A 19,287-nucleotide genomic window follows, 5' to 3' on the forward strand; every position below is an offset into this window, starting at 1 on the left:
AAAAGGAAAAAAAAAAAGGCCCCTCCAGGAGTTTAACCCCCTGGCAGTCTCTGAAAGCAGGCTGAGTTTATCTGAGAGCAGTGACTGTGCAGGTCTCACCCAGCACTGTGGCTCTTGTAAAGCCTTGGGTGAAGGCTCAGAAACACTGGAGCAAATGGAGAACTTCATTCCCAACACCCACTCCTGTTCCTTTGTGCTGCTGATTTACTGGAACTTTCCACCCCTGGGCTTGGGGAATCAGAAAAGGAGTGGTTTGCCTTGAAAGGTCAAGGGAGACGCAGAGCTGGGAGTGAAGCACATGAGGAGAGCTGAATTCACTTGCAATTCTTGCAAAGAAACCACTTTTTAATAGTTTCTCTCTGAGTCAGACTAAAGACAATATGGCCTAATAAAAGCTTTTTTCCATTCATCTCCCTGCCCCCTTCCCCACCCTGTCAAAGGGAAGTATGGACCTAAACTCACACCCACATGTAAAACTGAACTGGAATATTTCCCACAGACCACAAAACAGCCTCATCCACAGCTTTTTTCTATCTGTGTTGGGCAGTTTTACAATGGTACAAGGTCATTCAGAGGCAGAGTGGAGCTATGGGATGTGCCAACACAGTTCCAATGGGGACCTGACCTGCCCTGGGCATCAGCACCTTTCTGAGTCAGGGGGGAGTGAAAAGAGGAGAAAACAGAGCAATTCACAGTAAACTTTTAGCCCAAACAGCACCTTTAGTCAGCCTCTGGATCTGCAGCTTCAAGCCTCTGGAAGTTTAGATGCCAGGTTTAATATTGACAGGCGACCTGCCAGGGGGGTTTTCCAAAGGGAACACAATCCAGAGCAGGCTCCCATCAAACACACCCTCAGCAGCCCAAACTAAACCTGTGTTTGTGCCACTGACAAAGACATTCAACAGCACCACCCTCCTCACTAAAGGGAAATGACTGTTCAAGAACACTTGAAGAGAGAAAGCTGAGATTTCAGGGTGCTTTTCCAGTCCACAGTTCCCAATTCCATCTCCGAGCCAGGAAACTGGGCTCAAAGAAACTGTTCCATGCCACCCTGCAAGTCTGCTGGAATGATTTCATGTTCATGCAACAGTCAAAAATGTGAATTCTGTGCCAGCACTAAACACTGTTATTAACAGGCTTTGGGGCCATGAACCAATGTTCTGGTGGTGATGATCCTCCGAGGATCCCAGCTGGGGATCCAGGGGCAGCAGGGACAATGTCCCAGCACAGCAGCACACACACCATGGTCTGTGACACTCATGGTGTGCCTGGGGAGGCACCTTCTGAACATTCCAGAAGAATGGAGACTCACATTTAGGAGCCTCCTTTCCCTGGGAACAGAGCTGGACAATAGACTGGAGTGGTTGGAATTTCAGCACCTTGTGAAGCCTCCTGTTCCTGCACAGGGAGGGCTCTCAGCTGCCTTCTGACACAGCATTTGCTCCAAGTCAAAATCAGTCAAGAGGCACAGAAATGTCTCTTACCACCCTCCTTTTGGATTTTTTTACCTCCACAGATTCTTGACTCCTTAAGATCAACCAAGAGCTACACAAACAAGGTCTATAATCCTGAGCTAAGAAAGGCAAGGGATCAAACTGAGTTTCCCCAGAGCAACACAACCTCCCTCTGACACCTCAGACTTTGTCTCCACTCTGCCCAGACCATAGGTCCCTGTGCCACCACTGCTGGCAGCAGGATTCCTGTGCTCCCAGTTAATATCCAAGCACAGCATTTGGTATTTCTGCCTGTTCTGAGCTTTACTTCCTAACTAGAGCAGCTTGACAAAACTTATGCTGGACAGAAGAGAAAGAAAAAGCAATGCTGTATTTGCACACAACTGAATTAAGTCCAAAATTTTGTTTCTAGATAAGAGTAGGGATTTCAGTGGGGCCAGTTCAGTGCTTTCCTAATGCTCTGTTATGGAAAGGAGAACAAAAATACACCAAATCCCTGAAGAGCTATCAGAAGTAACTAGTCCAGGAATAATAAAAGCATGAAAGGAGGGAGTTGGGGGAAAGTTAAAGGGTGGTGGGGTTTTTTTCCCTAATCCCACTGACACATTTATTAAGCCCTCAGATTTGTGTGCATGTAACTCACAGACAATGCTGAAGGAAAAGACTTTGTCAGTAGAACCTGTGCAGCAGTAAAAGCTGCAGAACCCACACAGGAGCCACGAGGTGTGGGGTGTCTGACCCCTCCAACCACCCTGCAGCCATTGGGGCTGCTCTGCAGCAACAGAGAAACCCACAGCAAAACAAAATGTCAACGTTCCTAGAGGGAGGAAAAGGTCAGTGTGGGGAGGGATCAGAGTTCAGCTAAAACCAGTCACACACACAGGAAGTTCAAAGTAACTCCTGGGTGCTTCACACCAAAGCAGAAGTGAAAATTAGATCTCCTTCTTTGGGGGAGTGGTGAGGGATGGACTGAAAAGCAAATCTGCATCTTCAGTGGAAGAGCCCTGCTGAGAATAAACACAGGAGAAGGGAGCCTGTGTTTGTGGGAGCACACCTGAGGTGCTGGGGGCACCGAGCACATCTCCAAGCCCCCAGTTTTGTCCCCATCACATGCCCACCTCATGAGCCAGCTCTGACCCTCAAGCAGGGCAGGTGCTCACCTTCCTCTTTGTTGTTGGTGATGTCTTTCAGCAGCTCAGTCTTCATGCAGCCGTCTTTCCTTGGCTCTCCCTTACTCAGCACTGCTCGCTACGGTGGGGGAGAAAAAACAGAAATATCAGGGTTGAGCTCAGTGCTGGGACACACGGTGCATTCAAAAGAAGAGACAATCATGGACACATCCTGTTTACAACACAGCCAAACCTCCCTCTGCAGAATGAAGGCTGCCAGGAAGCTGCCACCGAGGCACAGGTCACAGATAAAACACGGCAAGGCTGGCCCCAGCTGACAGCCCCAGGAGCACAGGGGCTCCAGGCTGTGCCCAGGGCTGCCACCTCCCAGCTCTGCCTTGGAGGCAGCCAGACAGATCTTCCCAGTGCAACGTGCTTGGGAATCCAGCTGAGTCTGTCTGTGTGAAAGGCATCTCGAGGAGGTGACTCTGAACCCCCCCAAGAAACTTTTTAGGCTTTGGGTGGGGCAGGCAGATCTATCGGACTTCTCACTACAACCTCATTTATCAACATTTCCAGCCCATGTCCTTCTGGTGGCTTGGTTGGGTGTTTTTGTAGCTCATTCAAATGAACATCCCAAAATGCAAACCATCAGTCAGCTACAGCTAACTCCTCATTCATAACATCCATGTTTATTAAAGTTAATGAGCTCTATTTTTAATTCTATAGAAAGCAATTTTTCTTTTCCCCCCTCTTTTTAAAAAGAAAAAAATATGTAAAAAGGGAACACCTGCTCATCTCTTCTGCCTTTCACACGCCTGGCATCATGTTGTTAGATCAGGTTTGCAGCCTTAATACCATCTCTTTTGCTTTCTAATTTGAAGCAGCAAAACCAAACAAAAAAAAAAAACAAAAAAAAACAAAAAAAACCCCAAAACACAACCAAAAAAAACCCCAAAACCCTACCAAAATAAACCAGAAGGAAAATGGTATTTGAAAGAAAATGAACTAGAAGGGGTCTTTGCCACAGCTGTGTTTAAGGAGAGAGCTGGTGTGGAGGCAGAGATGGGGAGGTCGGTGCCGGGTTCAGTGCTGCCGGCACAAGAATAAGCCCAGGTCAAGCCAACTGTTGTAGGCCAGCACGGGGAGCAGATGGTGCCTGCAGCCATGCAAATCACAGGGTTTAAAGCACACTGGGTGATAAAGAAAGAAAAACAACCTGCCCACCTCCCTTAAAGCAAGTGAGGGGGATGAGACACGCGTGGAGCCCGGTGTGGCAGCTCCCAAACCTTCCCAGCAGCTCGCCCGTGCCCATGTGGGATTGTCCAGGGCTGCCAGGGAGATGGGCTTGGGTGCTGCTGTCACCTGCTGTCACCCTGCCAGGCTGGTGAACTCAGTGAGATGCCCTGAGAGCAGCCCCCAGCTCCAGGCAGGGCTCACCCAGCCCCAGATCCTGGGAAAGCCTCCAGCACCTGCCAGGCCCGGAGCTCAGGGCATTCAAGGATGGCTCCTGCAGCACAGGACAGAGGCTGTGGGTGGCTGCCTGTCCCTGCCTGTCCCCAACCTGTCCCGAGCACAATCAGACACAAACACAGTCACATCTCAGAGCTCCCAGCACCAGGAACTTGTGCTCCAAGCACAGCACCTTCAGATCTCCAGTCACAGACGAAAGCTCAGCTCAGCCCAGCCTGACACAGAACCCACCTTCAGCAGACACTGGCCAACAGCTTCCATTGAGAAATGATCATAAAACACAGCCCAAACTCTGAACACAGAGCAGCTGTTTTATTTATTTATTTGAGCCAGTAGTAATACATATCCTTGCTGCAAACATGAGCTCGTAAACCCTACCTCTCCTCTAGTCAGACCTCTTGTAAACTGGGAATAAACTCGGTTTTTCTCATGGATTATCCTGCTTGCAAGACTTGAGCAAAGAGAGCTCAGAGAGCTCGAGGGCACCCCTGGCTCCCACCACAGCCAAGGGCACCCAGGTCCTCGCCACAGGCACCAGCAGCAAATAAAAGAGCCTCAGTCAGTCTAACAGGGACCAGTTTGTTTTCCCAACCTTTGTTGCAACAAGGAGAGGTCTTGATATTCCTGCTACTCCACTGACTCATACAAGACGCCCCAGGATTTCCAGGGGCCATTCTCAGCCATCTGAGCCTAAGTTTTTCTGTATTTTCTAAGCAGTATCCTCACTCCACACATCATCCAGGCTCTCCCTTCCACATGCTGCTCACCCAAGAAGAAAAGGCACTGCAGGAAGCCTGGAGTCAATGAGAACTTGACCACTCTCCCTGCTCACCAGCAGCTCAGAGCTGCCTGCCCAGCTCTCCAAGCAGAATTCCCAACTCCAAGACAGAAACCACCACTTTTTGTCCTTTGAGAGGACAAAAGCTGGGTGCCAAGGCAAGGCTGGCCAAGGTGGCATCTCACAGCTCTCCTGCTTCCTACCTCAGAGACAAAGCCCTCGCTAGCAGAGGCGACAACGTTACAACTTCCCAACAGAAACTCGGCGTCGAGGTAGAAAATAATAATTAAAAAGAAATAAAATAAAATAAAAAGCCAACTGTGAATTTTGAAGCATTTTGATCAGAAGGAAGCTACAGGAAAGCCCTCGAAGTCTCATCCCCCCAGGCCAGCGCTCTCCCATCCTTGCTCCATCAGCGCCCAGCACCGAGGGGCACCCATGGGATACCCAGCACCATTCATTCCCACCCAGCTCCACCCAGCCAACTTAGCACCAACTTCACCGCAAGTGTCAATACCTCCAGCTTTTGTGTGTGTGTGTCTGAGTGTGTTGGGGGCTTTTTTTTGCCCTCCCCTCCCTTAAATCCAGACCAAACTTCCCTTTCTGCTCACCCTCCCCATGCCCCATCCGTCCGTTCCCGATTGGCAGGGAAATCCTATACCCACCCTCCCCGCCGAGAAATGTCTGCTCTTGCAGCAGTCCCAACAAAGCCAACTGCCAAGCACACGCTGCTTCACAATAAAAGTCTCACTCGCTCCATTTCTTTCTTTTTTTTTTTTTTTTTTTTCCTCCTTTCCCCCTTTCCCGCAGCCGTCTGCCTCCATTCCCTCGCCCACCCCAGACTGATTATTAACCATCCGTGGCTGGAGAACCTCCATAAAGAGCAAACACCAGCAGCCACGAAGCATTCTTACCCCCCCTTCCCTCCCCAAGCCTTCATGTTTAGAGGTTTCAAAGGGTAGAAAAAATTAGTGCATCTGAAGAAAGACTGATTGGGTCTTTGAAAGGGCTTTAAGAGCCATGAGGAGCAAAGCAGAGGAGTTACTGCTGGGTTAGTTTTTTTCCTCTCTGCCTCTCTGTTTATAAGAAAACAAGCTTCCTGTCCTCCATGAGGTCTTTGGAGGGGATGGAAGACAGGTCAGACCGGCCAAGGAAAGGCTCTGCAGCATTTCCAAACAGATGATGGCTACAAACAGTGGTGCCTTTAAAACAAACAATTTTAAAAAACCAACAAAAAAAACCAACAAAAAACCCCACAAAAAAAGCAAAGAAAGCCCACCAAAAAAAAATGGAAAATAAAGAAGATAAAAAGAACAAAGCCAGGAAACACGGAATGAGCTTTTGCAGCCTCCTCTCCTTGGCATTTTCATCAGCAATCCGGGTGCCCTTCGCAAAGGTCCAAACAGGTTTTATAGGCAAAGACAACACATGCACAGCAAAACTCCAACATATTGCAGCTTACCGAGCCCAAGGGACCAGAGTTACATCATGAGCCCGAGCTCTCTGCTCTCCCGGCAGCCCGGGAAGGAGCGCAGGCTGAGGTGCCAAGATGTCTACCTTCACCAGGGTCTTTTTTTTCTCCTTTTTTTTTTTTTTCTTTCTTTCTTTTTTTTTTTTTTTTTTTTTTATGTCTTAAAAATCAACGGTCTGGGAACCTGAGGCTCGGCAGCAGCGTTACTGTGAGCAGAGCCGTGCACACACAGCAGGTCCATCTGGAAGAGGGCTGGGAGCAGGAGACCCCCTCAAAGTGCCTGTTCCCATCTGGGGCGGCGGATGCACCAACACCTCTGGGATGGACAGCACTGCTCCTGCCTGGGAGCCTCCAGCTGCTCACCAACCCCTCCGAGGTGACACCAGACCCCAGCCAGGACACAGCCCCAGGGAAAGTTCCCACCAGCCAGGAAAACGAGGGCTGCAGCAACGCCGGAGCAAGGCAGAGGCAAATCTCTCACCAAATGATGCAACCCCAGCAGCGGCAGATGCTTATTCATTCATTTTTTCCCTCCTTCTCCTAAAAAAAAAAATATAAATAAAAATAACGCAACCCAAACCAGCCTGCTCGTAATAACCTTTGCCTTGAAGAGAAGACAAACATTTTGTAGTTAATTATATAGGAAGTAATGATTAAGAGAATGTTTGTAGAAAGAGAGTGTTTCTTCTGTAGGCACGGCGAGGCTGCTCATTTCAGATCTCAGCACTGTGCTTGGGCAAGGCCTGGGCTCAAGGCTCGTGGGGATGCTGACCACGGGCCTGTCATTAGAAACAACAGAAGCATTTCATCTGGAGAAGGAAGGAAACACAACCACCAGCATACCTGGCCTACAAAACAGTCACCAGTCTCAAAGCTCCTTTTTTTCAGGCTAAGGCCACTTCCTTATAAGCCTCATGCAATCATGTGAACATGGAATTTTATCTGCAGCTCACAACAAGCACTGCCCTCAGCCTGAAGTTTGCTCCCAAATCAAATTCTTTGCAATTCTTTTGTCTCCTGAAATCCTTTCATCCAGACTCTTCTCCATAGAAAAGAAACATTTCCTTCTCAACCCCCATGTCCTCTCTCCTATTCCAGCCACACACGTCAACTCCCCGAGAAGGGGGGAAGCACAGAGAGAGGTGCAAGTCCCTGCACGCAACAGCTGGGAACACGGAGACACGTGCATGAAACACAACAGGACTTAAAGTGACTTCTCCCAAGACAAGGCATTCCACGACGGCGTGCAGGCTTCAGGCAAGGGGGGTCTGCAGAGCCCCTGCCCTCCTGGAAAGGGGAGATCGATTTACACTTCCTCACTGCTTCCAGGCCCATCTAGCTGCATCCCAGTAGAGTTAAAGCCAGTGCAACTTGTGTGTGCAGGCAAATGTAAATCCAGAGCAGACAAAGGCGTCCCCTCCTTCCACGGGCTGAGGGTAGCAAGGATTCCAGCTGCTGCCTGCCTTCTCCTAGCCCCCGGGAGGGGAGGAGGGGAAGAAAACCCTAAAATGGAGACCAAGATTCATCACTACCTCTAGCAAAAGCAAACCAGCCATTTCAGAAACACCCAGTCCCCAGGAACTGGCTGAGCCAGGACAAAACCAGAGCACCAAGAGGAGCCTGGAGGAAGCAGATTCCAGCAGTCTCCTGCTGGGAGGCAGCTCACCCCCATCAACGGGGCTCAGGAACCTCTTCAGCCTCCACGCTCTTCTTCCTCCCGCCCCAAAGCACCGCAGCCAGCGGAGCAGGTCCCTGTCCCCCTGCCCATGCCCATGGTGCCCAGCCAAAGGGCACATGGGGCAGCAGAGGAGGGAAAGCCCCTCGTGGGTTCCCATGGGACCACGAGGAGCTGGCTGAGCTGCCCACACCACCTCCACCTGGGTCATCTCCGGCCATGGCGCGGCCAAGCAGCGAGACAGCGGTGCCTGCGAGCCGGGAAAGCGGACGGGGAGAAGGGGGGAAAAGAAAAAAAAAATAACAACAAAATAATAATGAAAATAATCATAATCATAAAACTTGCACCCTCGGGCCTGTCCCTCTAATAACTACAGCAAAACCTCACCAAGGCCTTACTCTGCTGGAGGGCGAGAAAGCGACAGAGCGCTGCCCAGCACCCGAAGTCCTGGAGGTGGGAGATCCTCACACCCTCTCCTCCATGGCCTACGGGCTTCGTCCCCGGCGTGGGGCCTGGTTTTTCTGCTCTGTCATTAAGAGTGGAGCCTGGTCTTTTCCTTCAATCCCAAGAATTGCACGGAATTAGATCATCTTTCTGGCTCGCCTCCCCCTACAGGCAGCTCCCGAGCATGCTCAGCGCGGCCGCGCTGCCATTTCATAACCGCATTGTTTACGGACACACGGACCTGCCATCTTTTGACAGGGACACAGGGCCCGTGTCCCTGCCCAGCGCCCCGGCCCCCACCACAAACACCCCCCTGGGGACAGGCAAACGGCGAAAGCATGGAAAAGTAGAAGCCTGGGGGGGTGATGGTGGTGGGTTTGTTGTTTTTTTTTTTTGTTTTCCTGATGGTTTTTGTTTCTTTTTGCCCCTTTTCTCCTCCTTGATTTAGGTGAAAATCCATCTGCCTTGGAGGGAGAGGTTAACCCCTGTGGGGGCTGTGGGGAGGAGGAACTCGCAGGGCTCAATGCAAAATGCCAGCCATGATTTTTAGCTTCTTCGAATCACAACTGTGCTTTGATGTCACCTAAAAATATAATCCCCAGCCCAGTCTGCCATCCTCTGCCGAGCCTTCCTCTGTGAGAGAAAGGGTTGGAAATATGGTATTTCCCTTAAATAAACAAGCTGGCTTAGTCCCAGCACATACAGTTTTCTCCTTTAAATGCAAACCAGAGTATTTTTGCAGGCACACAGGAAAATGAGGAGAGGAGGAGGGGAAATGTTCCTCATTTAACACCAAGAACTCCATGAAAAGCCTTGCAAGGTTGCTCAGAGCCCCGCTCCATTCCAGCCCTCTCCCTGTCTGTGCTGATCATACTTCACAGGTGAAAGCAGCCCTGACTTACGACAGAGAGAAAATGCCAGAAGAGCTGGAGGTTTCCTCATCCTTGGAACAAGGACAAGTTGTGAAAAGCTTCCTTTGCAAGAGCCACTGTGCTGCTCAGGCACAGTATGGCAGCGTTGCAGGGAGGACACTTGCACGTCAGACCTTCTAAACCCCCACTGCCTCGACCCTTCTCCACGTCCTTCCCCCTCCTGATGGGGATTGAAGGAAAAAACATAAATAAATCACCTGCTTTGGAGGATGCAAGCTGTTGTGTTGGAGTCCAGGATATCTTTTAAAAGCTTGCTCAACATTTTCTCCCCTTCTATATTTTCTTTTTTCTAATGGATGCTTTCCAATTAGCTTGTACAGTTTGAGAGCTTCGCTCCTGCTGCTTTTCTCACTACTGTAAATCCTGGCAGGCTGCCCTTCTCCTCTGCCCCCCTCCAGGACCAACAGCACCCTACAGTAAAGCCAGACACGTATCCTCCACCCAAGAGACCAAAGAGGGACAAATCCCACTGGAAACACGAGGGGCCACAAGGGTCTGCAAAGAGGGGACGGTGTCAAAACTCTGAATTCGGAGGAGTCAGAAAAAAAAACCCAAAAAAACCTGGCTGAAAACGGTGGTTGAGGATTATAAACTCAGGGATTCATTTCCAAATCACTGACATTCCATGTCACTGCAGGAACATATGGTCCTCCAAGGCTTGCAAGCAGGGAGCACACGCCATCAGTGCCCCGAGCCTTTGGGCTGACCCCAACACACGGTCACTCTCCCGCTGCGGCCATTCCTCGACCACTCTCAGCTCCACGAGCAGGAAGGCGAGAAGGAAAAACTTCAGGGAAAAGCAGCAAAAGGAAAACAAAGAGGAGCAGCAGGAACCAAGCCAGCCCTCCCCCAAACCAGCTGGCCAGGAGAGGGAAGCTCCTTAAAACTCCTTGTTTACCTGAATAAAACAACTCGCTGCCACTGCATGAGGTGCACACGTTCCTTAGGAGATGGGCACCACATGGGAGAGCTCAGGGAAGTCAGGACATGGAGCTGCCTCTGCCCCCTGGCCAGGGCTGGTCTCACAGAGGCTGAGCTGCAGGAATATGCCCCATGTGTGCCACAGAGCCCAGTTCCACCCAAACATGTTCTGGGACAAGGGCAAGAGCTCGTGCTGGCACTGCACAGTCAGTCAAATACATGAAACGGAACAAAACCAAGACCCAAAGGCTCCACTTTGGTCTCTTAACCCTTGCTGAGAAGCAGTGCCAAGCCCAGACCTCAGCAGCTCTCCTCCCTGCAAAGTAGGTCAGGCTTTTCTGCGTCTCTGCAGATGCTTCCCGAGGGCCCCGCCGGCAGGGACGGAGCGTTGGGCGCTTTCAGCCGGTGCCACACCGGTGTCACCGTGGCCACCAGCACACAGGAGCACACCACACACACCTCAGCAGGTTTTTGGTTGTCTCCTCAGCCTTCATCATACCCAAAGCCCATTTCCTCCCTGGGTGGAGCTGCTCAGGCAGCAAGTCAAGGCCTCGGCTCTTCACTGTTAAAGAGAAATCTCATCTCTCCCCTCGTGACTTCTGATGCCTTTTCCTTTTCTTCTGGATGATGAACAAGGAGCACATTTATAGTCCAGTGGAGACATGATAGATATTTAGATTAGGTATCACAGATTGTCCTGTGTAAGCTCCCTAATCTTTTAAATGCCATCTTCACATCTTGCTCCTTGACTGAAAATTCAATATTGTGCCTGCATTGCAGCTCTGAGGGTCTCCCTGGAGCACAGCAAGCTCAGGCCAGTGTTCTGCAGGGGTGTCCGTGCCTTCCACGGCCCTGGGACCTTCTGTGTCCATCCCAAATCTCACCGAGGTCTGTGGCAGCCAACAGTTCTTGCACTTAACACAAATCACAGAGGAAAAAAAAAAAAAAACCCAAACAAAAAACCAGCAAGGGCAGAAACCAGGGGGCTGAGTTTTAAAATATGTTGCAGGCATGGACCTCCTGCCATGAAATCAACCAGGGATGTTTCCTTTTAATCAGCTGTTTCCTTGGATTGCTACTATGAAAAAAAAAAAACAACAAACCAACAAAACAAAGAAGAGAGAGGGGAGGAAGTCACCCCAGAATAAAACAGGATTGTTTCTTCCTGGTAAAATATTGTTGCCTCTGGCCTCCACCCAAGTGAGCCACAGGCAGAAGCTGTCAAAAGAGACCCAGAGAGGAGGTGCCATGTGGCCACAGGCCCTCTCCTCCCCTTCAGAAGTTCAGTCTTCGAGCAGCTCGGGCACCCCAGGCTTTGCTCCTTTTTCTTCTAAGAGCTACAAGCAGGGAGGGCTCCTCGGAGAATTTTCCAGAAACTTCACACTTAAAAAGCACAGATAAATCCTAAAAACACCAAAAAAAAAAAAAAACCCCAGAACCAAACCAACCCCAAGCGAGCCTCCCCACCCCAGGAGACAAATGAAAGGCAGGAGGAAACAAAGCCCGAGGTTTGCGCTGCCGGGTGCGGAGCCCATGGAACACCGATCCCAGCGGGATGGGTGATCCCACAGGGATGGGACACCCCAGCCCTCCTGCCCACCCGCGCACGGGGCGGCCACACGCAGGAATATCCAAACAAATGAACAAACAGCCCCGGCCATGCTTCCCCGGCCTCTGCTCCTCCTCTCCAAGGCCTCTCCTTCCCCGGCAGGACGCAGCCTGCCCTGCCAGGGCCTCGCCAGGCACGGGAGGTGGACAGACCCCTGCGGTACCTGCGGGCAGCTGTTGTCTTCTTCTGGTGAAGACTCCAAGAGTTGCATATTCCAGATCCTCATGAGCAGTGATTCAGTTTCTGCTCATGTGATAAAGCTCCCTCTACAGAGTGAGCATGCCCAGAAGAGCCCATTTCACTGCTCCCTCCACTGCAGCCATTTCACAGAGAACCTGCCGGCTCCAGGGCGTCCATTGGAGCGCGATTATCCCGGGCATCCCCGGGACGCACCGGTAATGCAGATCATCTGTCAACTTTCTGACAGGGCGCCAGGCCTCAAAACTGATCACTCGCCTGAAAAAAAGAGAAAGCTTTTTAAACCAGAGTGCTGTCTCGTGGCCTTCAAGAGTAGCACTTGCCCGTGGGAAAAGGAGAGGCAGGAGGGACAGGGAGGGATGCGAGTGGCTTGGGGATGTCTCCGGGCTGATTTTGTTGTGCTCAGCAAAGCCCCCGACCTCAGAGAGCTGGGATGAAGGCACATGGGTTAAACTGATGCAGCGAGCAGTGTCCAAGACAGTGTCTTCGAGATTCGAAATGCTGATCTGAAAGGGAGATCATTTTCACTTTGGGCATTAATAACCTGACCTGGTACAACTGACTTTGAAAGGGTATCACAAACACAGTCATGGAAAAGCAGGGGAGAATGGAATGAAGGGACATCCTCATGGATCCATCCTCATCCTCACCCTAACGAAGGGATAGTTCATTACGAGGTGCAGGAGCTCTAAGCTCAGCCTATGTCAAACCCTACAATACTACTGGCCCAGCCAGGCAAGATAACAGAAGAAATTTTAGCTTCAAAATAAAAGTAGTTTGTCTCTGTTCCATTTCACAATTAAGCATAAACTCTTGGCAACCTTCATATCTGCTCAGGCTCCCAGTAAAACTGCCAGAGCAGCTCTCAGGAACATCTGTAAGCAGAGCTTGGCTGGAAGGGATTCAAGGAAGACTGGCATTTATCGGAGGCAGGAGCAGGAGGCTGCTGGAGCCGGGTGTCAGGCTGGAGAACCTCCCCCCGAGCAGGGGGAGGGCGGCCGGCAACCTCGGGGAAGAGACCAGGAGGAAGAGGAAACTCCGCCATGGCCCCGTGGCACCACCCGCGCGCTCTTGGCCAAAGGAAAAACAGCTTTCCAAAAAGAGGAGAGCACAGGAGAGCGTCCTCCTGAAGGGAGAGTTCTCTTTAAGAGGAGAAACTACAGCGAAGAGAGTGGAGTGTAATGTGTGACAGTGAGCTGGGGAGGGGAGGGCAGGGAGCAGCCTGCACTGGAGGGAGGAAAAAGCCATCCAAATCCATGGGGAGGTTTGGTGGAGCCTGGGGATGATGATTGTCCTGCCCAGCACCGAGTCCAGGCCTCGGCACAGCACGACAGCCATGGCTGGAAACCTCCACAAGCCACGTTTCCTCCAGTCCCAGCAGCTCTTTCACCACCGTGGCCAGGCACATTTGCAGAGCTGCAATTATTAAAGCAGCAAAGAGCTGCTACGGATCTCCCTTGGCCATGAGGATGTTGTTTTCCTCTCCACGCTCTGGAGAAGTTTCACTACTAAACAGTTAAAACACACAAGGCTAAATCGAGATGATTGAAATTCATAGGCAAGGAGTATTTGAGGTGACAGTATAAAGAAAGGATCGCTCTTTCACCCACCGGGTTTTCGTTTGATCTGAATCTTAAGTTTTAATATACACAAAATGAGATTTTCCTGGCCTTTCTCTCAGTCACTGAGAGGTATAGAGGTAACTCATTTAAAGACAAATTCAAAAATCCCCAAACAAAAGCAACAAACCCCAGCTATGCAGACAGAAGTTGCATTATCCACCGCATCAAAAGATTACTGTACTTCAAACCAAAGATGGCTTTAAAACAGTTGACGTGCTGCCCTTCCTTGCAGCATGAAATTACCAAGCTTTCATTAAAAGCCCAGAAATAGAAACGAAGATATTAACAAAGGCAGTGTCAATGATCCACCCCAGTCAACATTCCCTTTCTGAGATAAAATAACGCCGGAGAACAGCGGCACAGCCGCAGCCTCCCCACTGCATCTCCACACCAGACATGTTTTCACTGCTGAGGTTAAATATACACTGAGAGCAGATGCTACCAGAGACGCTTTTCACATCTCATGGCCATCCTTGAAAGCACTAAACACTGTTTAAAAACAAAAAGGAAAAAGCAGAGCTCATCAGGGCACTGCAGATGCTTCAACAACCAACTTGAGTAAAGCGATCGATCGGCGCCGTAGCAGCATCTCTGCCACGGGGGATGCCTGGGTGTCAGTCAGTGAAACCTCACATTTCTGTCATCCAGAAGGAGCGAGAAGCTGCCAGGGCACAGCCATCAGCAGTGGGAGAGGTGCCTCCTGCCCGGGACCCCCCTGCCCTCCTTGGTGGGAGTCGGATGCAGCACAGCCGCAGTCTCAGTCCCTTTTCCAGGCTGCCTGTGGAAGAGGTTTTGCTGATGATGGAGGATGAGAACAGGCCTGTGTCCTGAGAAGCTGTGCCCTTTATTTAACCCAAATGCCCTCCAGCAGCCTTCCCACCACGCCTGACATCCCCTTTCCAAACCTGCCAGGACCCACAGATTACAGGGTATTTTCATTCCACGGGTCTCTGGCCTCCCTTCTCTGACTGAAGGCTCAAACACCCCTTTCAGAAATCCCGCATTTTCAGGAGGAAAGGAGCAGCACAAACACCTCCCTTCACAAAGGACACCAGGTTCCTCAGGGCTCTTGCTTAATGACACCATTAAGTCCAGCATTTTCACAGCTCCCTTGCAGGGGAAGCCCAAGTGGGAGGCAAAAGGAGGTTTTTCTTTTTATAGGAAGAACAATATTTAGCTCTGCAAAATACAGAGGGTTTTCCTTATTTCCTTTTTTCCATCAGGCTCCTCTACTTGCAGACCCTCCAGTTGATCAAATCTGATGCTCCCTTCCAGCCTCCTCAGAAGCAATCTCAAAAATTGAAGGGATTTGGGTATGAGATGAGCATTTCTGCTGGAATCCTGATTGTTTCTGCACTGCTGTAAACCATTCTCCAGCTCCACCACTATTCAAACTTTCCTTTTGCTCTTCAACTGTTACAAACAACATTTCTCAATCACAATGTCCCAGGACACACTGGGTACCCCCAGCACCCTCCAGTGTCCACCTGCAGGCTCAGGTAAGAGCTTTGAAAGAACAGGCAGTCATTAATGCATCTTTTGGAATCAGAACTTTCCCTAGCTTTCAAAACCTGGTTTTATTCCCCCAAAGCTTCCAAGCCATCTCCCTTCCTCCCCCCTTTTCCCCAGCAGAGTTGAAAACTGTATTTACTTAATAGGAAACAAGAAATGCTCCCTGAGATGCTGCATTGAGTAAATCATATATGCTAAAAAGGAAAAAAAAAAAAAAAAAAAAAGAAGGAAAAGGAAAAATATCCTCTTGGACAGCAATTGAGATGTGAGCTCTCTGGGAGATGTTGCTATGTTTTGATAAGAATATGCGTTGAATATTTCATTTACAGGGCAATCCTAGAACTTTATTTAGCAGCATATTGGCCAGACAGCTGTAATTTAGAACATACTGTATTCCTAACAGTTCCCAATTATAAATTCCTTCAGCTTTAACTTACAGTAACCACAGCTCCTTCTATTTTGGAGCTCTAAATCCACCATTTCTCCACTCCATTCAGCTACGGCACATCAAGAGCTCCTACAGTACAAACACAGCCTTGCTGGACAAGGCTCCTAAATCCAGCATTCTCTACCCCCTGCACACTCACTGCTCCACAGACCAAGGTTTTATTGGTTTATTTGAGGACACTGGCCCCATTTGTCAGTGCAAAGCCATCCTGCAGTGCCCTGGGAAAATGGCTGTGCACATTCCATCCTCCTCCTCCTCCTCCTGCTGCAACCAGCGCTGGAGATCCTGCCAGCAAGCCTCACGTGTTCAGCGTGGCCCTGTTCTTTGACCTCACACCTATTTTTTAAAAGGATTAAGGCACTGCCATGAAAATAAGCAAGTCCTTCACTGGAGGAGAAGCAGTGCTCCACAAAGCCTTTGTGTCTCTCCCCAGATCATGAGCTCCTATGGAACAGCGCCTGTTGATGGCTCTCCCAGCCATCCTGCTGGCTTTATCAAATTTCTGCAAGGAACAGAAGGCGCAGATGAACTCTGTAAAAACAAAGCTCCTGCCTCCATGCAAATATCCCTGGTTAAGAGGAGCGGAGAAATAGAGCGAGCATGATGTGTGTACGGAATTGGCTCCACAGACGCTGCTTCTCAGCAACTGCCATAAGGTGGCAGTGGGTCTTTAAGGCTACCTTACACCTTCCCACAGCACAATAGGAACGAGCACGCCAGTGGGTTTCCAGCAGCTGAAACTGATTAAGTCAAATTTCCTCATCAAGAGAACCAGGCCTTACATGAAAACTTGGGGCTGAGATCGCCTCCGCTGCCAGAGTCACACAAGGAGGAAAAGCCAAGGGGGTGAATTCTGCAAAGCCATAAAGGCAGCCCCCATCTGAGCCAAAGAAAATCAACCCCTTTTCCCTCCAGCTGTACGATCACAATGCTGTTTGTTTTACAGAAACGCTTCTCTTTGTGCGTTCATCCAGCCATAAACAAGCCAGTGACCATTAAAGAGCAGGAGAAGTTCTGCCTGGCCAGCAAGCTGGGCTCCAGCAGGATTTTCTGCAGGGAACATAAAAGCCAGCCCAGTAAGCAAGCTGGTCACCAGCTCAGCACAGGGCTGATGGAGCAAAACAGGCCCAGAAAGCACCCAGGAAGAGTTGGGTTCACAAGAAAGATGGAACCAGGCAATAAACAGGCAAGTTACTTCAGGTAATGAAGTGACTCATCATGCAGAGTGCCCATCACTTGGGACACAGCAATAAAATCAAATCTATTCCAGCCACCCCCCGAACCACGCTGTGAAAAGCGGCCAGAGGTGCCCTGGAGGAAGAGTTGATGTACCTTACAGCACACAGCCAGCCTGTGATCACAGAGATCTCTGCTCACAAAGTCAGTAACTCTGTGCCACCCAAGGATTCACAGCGCTGACAGAGCAAACCCCTCGCCTTACCTGTACCAACAGCAGGCCACAACAGGGCTGTGCCCCCCGTGCCACACCGCCACGTGTGAGGGGACAGGTCACAGGGAGCTGATGTCCCCCTGCTCCACACCAACCCAAAGCTCCCCTACACCTCACTAACACAAACATCCAGAGCCAATGTAAATGTTTTATTGGCACCTCAGCACGCAGCGTGCTTGTACAACAACTGGAGTCAATCGGCTCATGCAGCACATACCTGCTGGTGCTTACACATTCCTTGGAAAAAGTGAAATCCAAGAGCCCAACCGAGCACAACTCGCGCTGCCTTCCCCCAAACCCACTCACCAACACCGTGAACCCCTGCAAGGAGCACAGAAAAAACTCTCAGCCGAAGGAATAAACGTGCACATTCCCTCCTCTCCATGCCACTTTGGAGGACCTGATGTGGCAAGGTTTGTTTGCCACCACTGGAATGCAAAATAAGTCTGAAAGAGGGGAGTTTGAGTTTAACATTCTTTCACCCTCCCACAGTCCCAGACGGATCTGGGTTGAAACCGCTCCGAGCAGGTCTGAGCCCTGCGAGGTTCCCCCATTAATAATAATTAGCGCCCGAGCTCACGACGAGACGCGATCACGTGCCTGCCAATATGAAGGCTCAGCCCTGGAGCAGCCCCTGCCTGCTGTCACCTCGTGTCACCACCCTGACGTTGCACAGGTCCCTTCTCCACGCTGGCCAGCCGGCCGGCAAAGGTCACCGCTCCAAACCCCTCCCCGCAGATCCGCAGGAAGCGTTTGAAGCCATCTCGTGTCAGTGGTTTAACTGCGCTGCTTTTTGAATCAATTCCAACAGTTTGCTCTCCATCCGGTCTCCTGGCTGCCCCAGCCCAGGGGCACGGCAAGGAAGGGATGGATTTGCCCTACCTCCATCCCGGCTGCGGGTCCCTCCAGGTCCTGACTCCAGGCCTATCCCTCCTCCAGCCACAAATCCATCTCACTCCATGGGTGCAGCCTCCACCCCGGAGCATGCTCAGTACGGGCTGATCTTCAGCCATTTCAGAGCTTTAATGAAATGTAAGCATAAGGAAGTGTCATTAGCAACAAAAAAAAAAAAAAAAAAAAAAAAAAGAGGGGGGAGAAAAAAAAATAAAAAAGGTGCAGGATTCATCCCGATCCGGCCAACCTTCCTCTTCCCATCCTCTTGTCAAGGAGGCGAAGCTCTCGCTGCGGGGATCACAGGCATTTTTAGGCAGCGAGCATCTTGTTTTAGAACAAAAGCAAGGAAAATCCTGTCTCAGGCAAGCCTTGTGCAAAAGGAGCATTTCCCAGTGACATTCAAACCAGCCAATTTGTCACTCTGGGCCTTCCACAAATTACAATATTTTCATGAAATGCCATTAATATTATTTTTTCCCTCAACGGGCTTCAAGTAAGGCTTTTAGCTGGCAATGCAAATAGTGCTTCTCAGCCATCTTAAAGCTAAACCTACCCCAGTCTACCCTGAACTCCTTGAAGGTTATTTTAACTCCATTTGCAAGGAAGTTAAACAGCAGGATGAAAGAGAGGAAAAGAGACTGCAGTGTAACACACGTCATGCTATGCTTTCCTAAGGACCTGAATTTTAAGAGAGGTTTGTTTTTCACTCTTCAGCTCTGCAATTCCTCCATCATTGCCTTGTCCCCTCGATGCAGTAGGACTGTTTCAAGGAAGAATTAATAGAGGATATTTTTCTTAAATCTTTCCCAGGTTTTCAAGCAACAAAATATGAAAGACACACAATGTCAGAGCACACCTGGGGAATAAAGCCCTGCATACTCTGAGTGATGTGCACAGGAGCTGGACTATTCCTTTAAAACTTGTATTTCCCCACATATCCTTTGCATGTCCCCTGCAGATCCCTTCCAGCTCACTGAACTACCCCACAAAGCAAAGACAGTGCAAAAGTAAAGCTTTCCCAGGACAAAAATTGGTTATTCAATCCCAACAAAGTTGGAACATATATATCCTGTTCCTCATGTTGGGCCTAGGCCAAAACCAACTCTGGATGTTGAAATCCGTGAATTGTGTGTGCTCTGCCGAGCCATGTTCGCTTCCCGTGGAACAGGAGCACTGTCTGCTCCAGAGCTGGAGCTGGAGGAAAATTCAAAAATAAAACAAGTGACTTTATCAACACAGTGTTTCAGGAAACACCAGGGTGGCAGCTGAACACTAAACCAGCTTTTTTCCCGAACAA

The 19,287-nt window shown here is 50.0% G+C and overlaps 1 protein-coding gene across 18 annotated transcripts in view; it reads right to left on the reverse strand.

Moving 5' to 3' along the window:
* Nucleotides 1-19,287, reverse strand: part of EHMT1 (euchromatic histone lysine methyltransferase 1) — a 107,092-nt gene that overhangs the window by 50,566 nt on the left and 37,239 nt on the right. For 3 of the 18 annotated variants that reach the window (XM_058853661.1, XM_058853658.1, XM_058853657.1), the window contains exons 1-2: nt 5,480-5,499; nt 2,615-2,702 (exon numbers count right to left, since the gene is read on the reverse strand). In XM_058853661.1, the coding sequence (XP_058709644.1) occupies nt 2,615-2,660 (46 nt within the window). In that variant the 5' untranslated portion in view covers nt 2,661-2,702; nt 5,480-5,499. Of the gene's footprint in view, nt 1-2,614; nt 2,703-5,331; nt 5,351-5,425; nt 5,445-5,479; nt 5,501-6,276; nt 6,296-6,766; nt 6,796-7,128; nt 7,152-8,347; nt 8,533-12,029; nt 12,323-17,313; nt 17,333-17,696; nt 17,719-17,978; nt 18,033-19,287 lie in introns of those variants that run through there. The other 15 variants (XM_058853663.1, XM_058853670.1, XM_058853674.1 and 12 more) reach the window with 13 other exon arrangements.

Source organism: Poecile atricapillus, chromosome 20, assembly GCF_030490865.1.
Source record: "Poecile atricapillus isolate bPoeAtr1 chromosome 20, bPoeAtr1.hap1, whole genome shotgun sequence".
In the NCBI taxonomy this organism is placed as follows: domain Eukaryota; kingdom Metazoa; phylum Chordata; class Aves; order Passeriformes; family Paridae; genus Poecile; species Poecile atricapillus.